The 10,541-nt window shown below is 41.6% G+C and overlaps 1 protein-coding gene across 4 annotated transcripts in view; it reads right to left on the reverse strand.

The window, feature by feature from the left end:
• TTLL10 (tubulin tyrosine ligase like 10) overlaps positions 1-9,508 on the reverse strand; it is a 40,602-nt gene extending 31,094 nt beyond the window's left edge. Inside the window, exons 1-2 of one of the 4 annotated variants that reach the window (XM_072155879.1) lie at positions 9,369-9,508; positions 615-966 (exon numbers count right to left, since the gene is read on the reverse strand). In XM_072155879.1, coding sequence (XP_072011980.1) covers positions 615-930 — 316 coding nt within the window. In that variant the 5' untranslated portion in view covers positions 931-966; positions 9,369-9,508. Of the gene's footprint in view, positions 1-614; positions 967-6,434; positions 6,532-9,368 lie in introns of those variants that run through there. The other 3 variants (XM_072155878.1, XM_072155880.1, XM_072155881.1) reach the window with 3 other exon arrangements.
• Between the last annotated feature and the right edge of the window lie 1,033 nt (positions 9,509-10,541).

Here is a 10,541-nt window from a genome sequence, read left to right on the forward strand (position 1 = left end):
GTGGTCAGCCAGGGCTCAATAGCGCAAGTCTGGCCACCGCTGCCAGAGCGCGGGGTGGTGGTATCCGAGGAAGCTATCTCTTTTCTAAGGGACAACAATCCTACATTTATGAGAAATTATCTTCACACAAGAACATTTTTTTAATAACATCCAATTGAACAAATGTTTACATATGGAAAATAAATGTATTTAAATGTGAATGCCCAGATGGGAATACCCCTTTAAGTTATGTTATAGAGGAGTGAAATATAGAATAGTAATATGTCTGAAGAGATCCTGCCACCTATTTTGTTGATATGAAGACATGGGATGCAAGTTGGAAGCCAAGCCAAGTCATGAAACCAAGGTTGTACCACACATTGAATAATAATTAAGGTTTTGAGAAAGTATATCCCCAGAACCACTACACCAAGTAAAAAATAGATATCCTCCTTAAAAGAAAATTCAAAGTAGAACACATTCCATGAAAATATTTCAAGGTCTAAGACTGAAATTTGGTGTCATGAAAATGGTGAAAGCTTTGTCTACAAGCAAAAAAAAATCTTTTGGAATGACATGATTCATTATATATTTAACTATTTTGTTAATATTAATAAATAAATCTCTTAACCTACCCAAAATGTGTGAGTCTGAGCCAAGCTGGCGACCCTTCTTCTTCCTTGCCGTGGAAAGTCTTTTTCTTGAAGTCCTTGAAACCTTCACGGCATGGCTTGTGGCTTCATCATGGCTTTTTTCCTGTGGACAATTATTTTCTGACCACTCGTTGGTTGCAGATGTTGTTGCTTCTTGCATATCACCCTTTGTAGTACTTTGCCTTTCATGTCTTTTGATTCCCACCGGCTCGGAAGGTTGGTTTGATGTAGGATACAATTGTTCCTTTGGCTCAGATGGACTGCTCTTTAGTTGCATTTTGGGAGATTTCAGTTCCATATATATTGCATTTCGGCCATCTTACTATGTGGTTATCTGAGGGCGAAAAGAAAAAGCATGAGCATTGTAAAAATAGTAATAATTTCTACCTTGAACTGTTTGCCTTCATGTAAGCATTTCCCCGGAGTAACCGCTGGAAGGTGGTTCATATCCAAATTTTAAAAAGACTCTTATATCCCCTGTATCAAGTGATCAAATAATTAGGTCATGTGATTGTGGCCAAAAGATTAGGTCATGTGACTGTGGTCAGGGGATTATGTCATGTGACTTTGTAGCCAATAATGGCTATAGTGGAGACATGCTACTCTACCACTGTATGAAAATTGTGCTTCTTACCACGGGTCAAAATTTAAAAAACTTAAACTTGTTTACCTACGGCCCTAGAACAAAGGTTACTTCACAATTGAGAACAAGGGAAGTTGACAGAGGGATGTGCACTTCTAAAAATAATTTTATTCAGCCGGAAAGTTTCATTCACCCTACCCTTAGATATGCGGCCGCTAAACCTAATGTGCATAAGGTTGTCCTTATTTTTCTACAATAACAGATGCTGGTGGGGCTTGGTTATGTTGAATTTCTTCATGCCTTATTCTTTTGTTCTCGGCGACAGACCATTGTTTTCAGAAACAGAGCGTTGTCATAGGTGTCTGGCATCAGCTTACTCCCCTATCACCTTTGGGAAAACACAGGAATAGCTGTCGACTGAACGAATGTTCAACCAACAACCAGCTCCCTGAAATTTATGGCAAGTCTCTGTACACTATTTTATGAGCCACAGACAAAACTTTAACAACTATAACAATGGAAAAGATGATGGTTAAAAGAATATTTCCATATTTGAGTAGATCTCCTGTCTGAGACCTGTACTGCAACGACCCAAAAATCCATGGCACCAGCCAACATACAATTAAATACTGAATGTTTCACACATATTTGTGATTCTCTACATTTACTCCCCCACCCCGAAGAAAGGTCAGGCTGTGGGATTTTGATTCTAAATTTAAGTGTGGGTCCCCAATTTAGGACTCATACCTATCATAACGAATTTACGTCATGTCATGTGGATTCCACCTTTGATGATGCTTATAATTTGCGCAATGATCGGGCACCATCCATTTATTGACTTCCCTGTATACTAAAGTATTCCAAAGTCAAAAGTGAGACCATCCATCCAACTGTTAAATATTGACTAAAACTGGGTCATACAACAGGAGAATGATCTTGAGCACACAATAAAATTTACAACAGAATGGCTGAAAAAGAAAAGAGTCAAGATCCAAGTCACAGTTCATACCTCAACCCAACTGAATTGCTAAGGTGAGGCCATAAGAGACCTGTGCATGAACACATAACCTTAAATGGGTTGTTCCAAGTTAAGAAATTATCCCCTATCCAAAGGATGTGGAGGAGGTTATCGGTATGGATCCAATAGCTGGAACCCCAACCACTCACAAGTTAGGGACACCTACAAGGTCGAGCATGTACTCTGCTGCTCTATTCCCACAGAAGAGAGCTAGGACTCTTGCTAGGACACTTTGTTATTCCCCTCACTAAAAAAGCAATGGTGCACATTTACTTACCCGGTCCTGTCGCGATCCCGCTGTGCGTTGTCCGACAAGTAGTCGAGTCTGCCGCGACTTACTTAGCTCATGGTCCGTTGGTGTTCACCTGCTTCTTCCTGGTGCACGTGAGTGCTGATCTTGCGACACAATTCTTTTTTTAAATTCCGCAATTTGTCCAAATCCGTTGAGTTGTGTGACGGCCAAGCCCCCTCCCCCCCCCCCGATTTGTGTCGCATGCATGCTGGCGCCGGTGTGCCACAATGCGATCGCGTGCGCCAAATACCCAAGGGCATTTTGGCGCACATCAGAAATATTTGAGAAACCCGATGGAATCGCGGTCCCGCAGACCCTTAGTAAATGAGCCCCAATGGCTTCAAGTTACCGCTGATAAAAGTGGTTTAAATGCTGTTTATTCCTGGGATGGGGGGAGTATTTAGTTTATTAAACATGGATTTTCCTCTTTTTGGCTTCATTTTTGTCACAATAAATTTTGTGTGATGTGTCTTATCGGAATTTTTTTTTTTTAACCTGCCTTGCTTTTTACTTTTTTTTTTCTTATGACTTAATATGGTTTCTCCCATCTTGGGATTTAATACATGGTCAAACGGAAGGATTAATGACTCATATATACATTTTCACTAGTTTTAGGCAGAAATTTTTGGCTACAGGTGAAATGGAGAAGAATGAGTCACCAAAACCTACTCCGACTGTACCTACAAGATATTTTTCACACGCTGGTTCTGCCAGCTGCGTTGTGTTTCTTCTGGTGGAATGATCTCAGTTTAAGTTGCTTTCTTGTTCTGCTCCTTTGCAGGTCATTGTATACCCAGAAAAGGGCAAGTGTGAATACAACATGAAAGACAATGAACTGGATGAAATCCAATCTACCTATACTGGAAACCAAAGAACTGACATGCCAAGTTTCTTATTAAAAGGAAAGGAAAAAAAAAAACCTGCTGGCATGAAGGAAAATGAAAAGCAGACGATGGCTCATAACTTTCTAATCTGAAGGAACATTTTGCACTTGCCAAAAGCAGATCTCCTGCACATAAACTGAGCAGTGTGAGGTATCTGTGTTACTTTCTTGGATGAAATTTCATATAGCGCTTAGGTTATGAAATGTGCCTCAATACAATGGAGGGGACGGAAAACTTACTTTTGGCCAGAAGTCAGATTGCTAATTTATATTCTGTCAGAGCTGATTATTATATTCTATCTGAAATGGGGTAAGCCATGGTCAACTTACTTCTAAGAGGGTTGTCTTGGCTGGAAACCTATCGGCGATCATGTGATTACCATAGATCGGGCGGCTGAAACCCTCAGCGATCACTTTCTATTGCTTGAAAAAACATCACGTTGTATAATAGGAAAAGCATCACTGATGAGACCAGTGATTCCCTGCATCAACAACCAGTAGGGACCAGTGAAGCTTTGGAGCAGCAGGGGATTTAACAGGTAAGAAGGAGTTATTTTATAATTTATTACATTTCGCAATAATGAAAGTCCACGAAAGTCCATTTATTTCTCTTTTTTACTCTAACATTTGCAACTTTTTTTGCACATTTGTAAATTTGTGCATAATTTGCGTCTTTTGGACTCACCTAGCAAAGTTAGCCGCACAAGAATTTTTCAGTGCTGCACCTGATATATCTTTAAAGAGGACCTGTCACCCATAAATCAGGCACTAGGAGCTGCATACTAAAGTAAGCAGCTCCTAGTGCTTAAACAAACGCCGCAGTGTTAGAAGCATAGCATTACCTCGCCAAGCAGTCCAATGTATTCATGAGGGGGCGGGGTTGGGGAGTGGTTAGGGGCGGTGACTGCTGCATGATGCACGGCAGTCACCGCGGGCCTATGGAGCGAGCAGGGCGGTCCGGGGAAGAGGCAGCACCTCGGACCACCCCCTCATGAATATGTCAGACTGCTTTGCAAGCGCTCCGACGATTACATTGTACTCCGCCGCAGGTTTCCGGTAGCACTATCCTTCTAACACTGCGGCGTTTGTTTAAGTAAGCAGCTCCTAGTGCCCCATTTATGGGTGACAGGTCCCCTTTAAAATCAAGATGTGGATGTATGAAAAAGTTGCAATTTTGGTGTAAATAATTTGTAAAAAGTCACAAACCGGCATAGGAAACACTTTAGAAAAGACATGCACAAATGCGGGATAAAAGATAAATTTCCCTCATGTTTATAATGTATCATGTCTGATCCGCTTTAGGTTATTAAAAATAGAAATGAATGTAAACAAGAAATCCAGATGCCGTTTTCTACATGATCCTGAATTAGCTGCCTTGTAGAAATCCTAAAGAGAACACAAGGTTCTGCTGATCTTTTCCATCATTGGCTGCTAATGATCGGAGCGATGACGTTTTATCAATGGTTAAAGCTTTTAGTACTGTAAAGTATAAAATCTTTTGCCTGACTCTGCACTAAGCAAAAATATGCAATTCTCTAATTTATTATAATGCAGAGGTTTCACCTTGCCCCCCCCCCAGGCTAATCTCCATTTGCCATGCTTTCTGTTGCCATGGGAAACCTTATAGTACAACTAGAGATGACAGGTGGCTTGTTGAGAGGGGCTGTAGGACCGGTAGTGATGTCACAAGCATGTGACTCATCACATGCTTCAGGCCGGCCAATTACAAACATGCTGTCCTGTTCTGGCTACCTGGAAGTGCCCACCCACATCAGGAATAGCTGAAACGAAATCTAATGTTAAAAATACTAAATATAGCTCAGCATAGGAAGAAGCCAGCAGCATAATACAGGTATTGTTGAAATTGTTATCAAAGGCTTTCTCCAGCTGTGCTAACACTATTTTTTGTCAGTAACTTTACAGTTATGCTTTGACTATATTTTTGCCCCAAAAAACAAAAAGGAAGCTTCTGACCACCCAGTTATCTTACAGTCGGGCAAAGAACATTGAGAAGGAAGACGGACATGGCTGATCTTGTGGTGCACATGGACAATTCTTAATATTTCTCATTTTTATGCATTTTTTTCAGCATTCTCTATGGTAAGGGTTTAATGCATATTATTGCTTTAGGCTTTGCATAGTAGCTGCTATGGGGTCCGCAGTGTCAGGGGGCTCCAGCATCCAACTTGACACACCAAAGAATGCAGGGTGTACACATATATATATATATATATATATATATATATATATATACATATATATATATATATATATAGAGAGAGAGAGAGAGAGAGAGAGAGAGAGAGAGAGAAAGAAAGAAATTAAAACAATTCAGCTGCACCAGTTAAGAAAATATCGGGTGCTCAACCTTCAGAAAGGCTCCAGATATGGGAGCTGAAACGTAGCACTTTTGGAATAAAAGAATTCTTTTTTCACAAGAACATGGAGTGCCACCATTTTTTGATATATATATATATATTATGCTGCACATGTACAGCACATCTTCCAAAGTACACAGCATAAATCAGGAGCTCATATAACAAATGTCAGGGGACATGGAGGGGACAGAAGGGCGGCGAGACTAGGTATCTCTCACCTCTAATTCCTGCAGATCTGTGTAAGTGTATAAGTGTATTTATCTGTATATAAATGTGTATATCAGTGCATACATGTGTGCACATAAATGTATAGATCAGTGCATAAATGTATCCGAATAAGTGTATAAATGTGTGTACGTGTATAAGAGTGTATAAATGTGTGAGTACACAAATATGTATATTTGATGTGGGAGTAGAGGGGGCACCAATGAGAAGTCTGCTATGGGGCCCTGCCTCTCATAGTTACGCCCCTGCCTATTTGTACACAGAGGCTGCAGCAGTCATGTGAACAGCATGTGACCACTTTATCCTATTACTAGTCTGAAACTAGAGTTTTATCAGTAGCTCTATCCCTTTAAATCCAACCCTTCCTCAACTGGGCGCCTGAGAAGTGTGTAGTGTGGCCATAAGTCACCAGATAGCACTAACCTACTTTTACCTATAGTCTCAGCTATATTTTCTGCTGATTCTTCATTTGCTCATGCACATAACTGTTGTTTGTGACCATGTGCTATCCGTTGGTCCAACAGATAGCACGTAGTCTCATGTATTTCTATGGTCTCATGCATAAGGCCAAGTGATTCGGGGTGATGTGAAGGTTCACAAAAAGGTTCTCAAAGAGTTGCATGAAAGTCCACGTCAGGACTAGAGCTATAGCTCCCGTCTATTGTTGTCCACTATGTTCCACCAGCTACTAGGACCTCAAAACGTGTCAATCTGTATCAATCCAACCTTTCTGCAACCGGACACATGACATGTGTGTATTGTGGACATAAGCCACCATGTAGTTCTAGCCTTCATATTACCTTACTAGAATCTCTATTTCCAGATGATTTTTCAAATCTATTTTCTGAATCCCATTTCATCAAATACAAAATTGTACATATACAAGGATTTATACTTATAAGACTAGACCCTGGCACCAAAATCAACTCTATAACCTAAGAAGCCCCAAGTACAATGTGCCTGATAAAGGTGTCATCTGATCACAGGAAAGAGGTAGCTGAGCCGTTTCCTCATATGACATCCACACCTTAGGCTTCTTTAGCAGACTGAGACGTACAACGCTTCTGTTTTCTCACACAAATCAGATTTCTTCAGGGTCTATTAATAGAAACCGAAAACGGACCAGGCTCCAGGGTCATCCCTTTGTTCCACAAGAACTCTCTTTATATAGGAGATATTATCACAGTACAAAGGAAAAGCAAAGATGCCTGCTTCACATCAAAAATCCTGAAATTCAAGACAAGCAGGTGACTATTGGTGGGTTTTATAGCCTCTTTTCTTTCCTGGCCAAACAAATTGTTTAGACAGGGGTATAGTTCCAATAGTATATGTTCTATGGCCAAAAAAATTGTGATTGGCTCTTAAATATATTAAAAATTCACAGTAGAAGAACGCTCCAGACTATTTTCATGATCTGTTCTTAGGCTTGACCATCAATACCAGGAGAAGAGACAGAGCCCCAGCTAATTGAAGGAGCTAATGTGGTCAGGCAAATGATGCAACCAGGGGTGTAACTATGGGGGTAGCAGCCATAGCAGCTGCTTTGGTGCCCACAGTGTCCGGGGGCCCTGGCATCTGGGGTATTGGGTGTGTATTGGGTGTGAATATATTGCATGTGTATAGCATGTATATACTGTATTTGTATGTGATGTATGTGTGTGTGTATATTTGATGTGCATATTCTCTATATCTGTATAGATATGTGATGTGTATATATGCTTCAGTGCCTCCAGACAGCACAATTGAGACATCACTGGTGCCGGAGCTGCTTCTGTGGAGTAGAGTCATTCATTCCAGGACTCATATCTCCCAGGTACTTATCACTGCCCACACCATGGGAAGATGTCCTGAACGACCTTACTCACACGTGCCACTCCGACACAGCAGGGAGATGTAAGTTCTGGCTAAGGCTGAGTTCACACAATGCGTTTCCGATGCATTTACATTATGTTTTGAAACACATTGTAAAAACGTATTCCAAAATGCAATGTGTGACCGGGTTCAAAACTGCGTTCACACGATGCACTTGGATTGCATTTAGAAACGCATTTGAGGCATATGGGGTGTAACTCCTGTATTTCTGTTAAGACAAAAAAAAATTTTTTAACGCAGTAAAACGTGTTTCTACTTACAAAACGCAAGCACTTAGGGCACGCCTCATATGCGTGCAAGTAGGAGCTAATCCTGATGAGCTTGAAATGTGTATTAAAACACATTGCAAACACATTCAGAAAAAACGCAACGCAAAACAATTATGCATTTTTTTATCAACGCACATCTGTTGTGAAAGTAACATCATGGCCCAGATTTATCAAAACTAGTGCTGTTTGTACTCAGTGCAGTTTGGCTGTAGGGGGTGCAGTGTGCGACAGATTCATGAATCTAGCGCCCCCTGCACTGCTCTGGCAGAGTGCACCAACTTTTTTCTGGTACACCTTTAACCGCTTAGTGAACATCCATACAGATTTCTCCATCGACCACTAAGGGGCCTTAGGCTAACCCGATGGGTTTCAATGCTGTGACTGTGGGATCTACATACCTGTGGACGGAGGGGGTACCCTCACTCTCCACCCGGCACCCCTGGACAGAAAACTGTCGCAAAGGCGGCTTTAGTAAATCTGGGCCCATATTTTTTGTCAGTTAATCATTAATAATGATGATTAACAATGCAAAATATAAGTATCTACTTAAAAAGCTCATGTGTTTTGCGAACCGTTTGTAATGTGTTTCTAAATCACTAGAATCCAATCTACACATGCAATTTTGCCCTGTTGCAGTAGGTGGGCCCCCAAGATCTATTTCACGATGGGCTCCAGGTCAGCCAGTCTGACACTGCTGATATGTAAATCTAGGCAGCAGAGCCTAGCCGGTGACCATTGTATTGTACCCATGTACCGATAAGGGGGGGGGGGGGGCAGAGTTTCGTCTCAGTATGATACAGTGTTGCAATACTGCATCCTCTCACTGTTACCCCCATAGGAGGTGAGCACAAGCTATTAGTACATTCAGAAAATAAAAGACATCATTAACCCTTTCCTCGTTTATGTAACATTTGTTCCTGATCCTCCAAAGTTGTGTCCTCAAGCAGTGAAGATGATATAGAGAATAACCAGCAGATACATTTGTATATTTAGAGGGATTTTCTATAACTTTGCTTACAATCTTGCAATGCCTTGGAGACATTGATGTGAATGGGTTAATGGAAGGAGACTTCTATTCTGTAACCCTTCACATGCAGAGGCTAATGTGCAGCGACTTGCTTACTCCCCCAGCAATCCTGGCTTTTCAGTGCCACCCCTCCCCCATCGTGTGTGATTTTCTTTTTATTTTTGGCACTGCGCCCCCACAAGCACTAACCTGGCGGCACCTGTGTGATAGTGACAGATCCACTCACTGCAGGAAGTCATTTTTTTCCCTGTAGAAGCAGCTTCTCTGGTTGCTGGGACACAGGAGGGTGTTCCATAACTCTGACAAAGTGTAGTACTGCCTACACCGACAGCCTCTGCTCTCCTCTAGCCGCCTGTTCCCTGGCAACTCCTAGCTGGAGACCTTAGTGTATAGGACATTGTCCATTAACACAAACCTGCTGGATGTCGTACGCTCCGAACTGTGCCCACTTTGCAGAAAGACACAATTTCATATATACATTCAGAATATATATGTACAATACACACATATCTTAATTTTATCCCACTCTCTAGTGTGCCCAAGCTAGTTTTGATGCACCCCACACTGTAAAAATGCTCCCATAATAGTCCCTACATACCAAAATGCCCTCCTTCCTGTGCCTCATATACTGTTGACTACCCCTTCCTGTGTTATGCCCTCCCATTATGGACCCCCTCTTTGTCATACCCTCCAGAGGCGTAACTACAGCGGTAGCAGCCATAGCAGCCGCCATGGGGCCCACAGTGTTAGTGGGCCCCGGCATCTGACCTGACACATTAAAGAATGGAAGAAGTGCATTATTATATACATATTATGCTGCACATTGTACAGCATATTTATCAGTGCATAAATGTGGGTAAGAGCGTATAAATGTTATAAATGTTTGAGTATACAAATGTGTATATTTTCTAAGGGTGTACGGGGGCCCCATTTAAACATCTGCTATGGGGCCCTGCCTCTCCTAGTTACGCCCCTTATACCCTCCTATTGTTGCTCAATGCGTAACCATTACATTCTACTTGTTGCCAAATCCTAGATACTGTAGTTGGAAGATATTTCCACTAAAATATTCAGTCATATTTTGAAAAAAGTGCCCACCACCTAATAAAAAAATAATAATGACACAAATTACAACTGATAACGCCCTCACCCCCCAGTGACTAATCAATAAGAATAGTGGCAGAAATGGCATCTAGTAACTTACAAGCAGGGCAGGCGTTAGGGGGCGGTAAACTGGGCATTTGACCAGGGCCCCCTATGCTAAAAGAGCCCCCTGCATGTGGATTTTTGTGGGAAGAAGATGTGTTGCTCCTTTGCTACCGCGAGTGAAGATGCTTATCATCTATCTCCTGCCCATATATC

Source organism: Engystomops pustulosus, chromosome 6 (assembly GCF_040894005.1).
Source record: "Engystomops pustulosus chromosome 6, aEngPut4.maternal, whole genome shotgun sequence".
NCBI classification, from domain to species: Eukaryota; Metazoa; Chordata; class Amphibia; order Anura; family Leptodactylidae; genus Engystomops; species Engystomops pustulosus.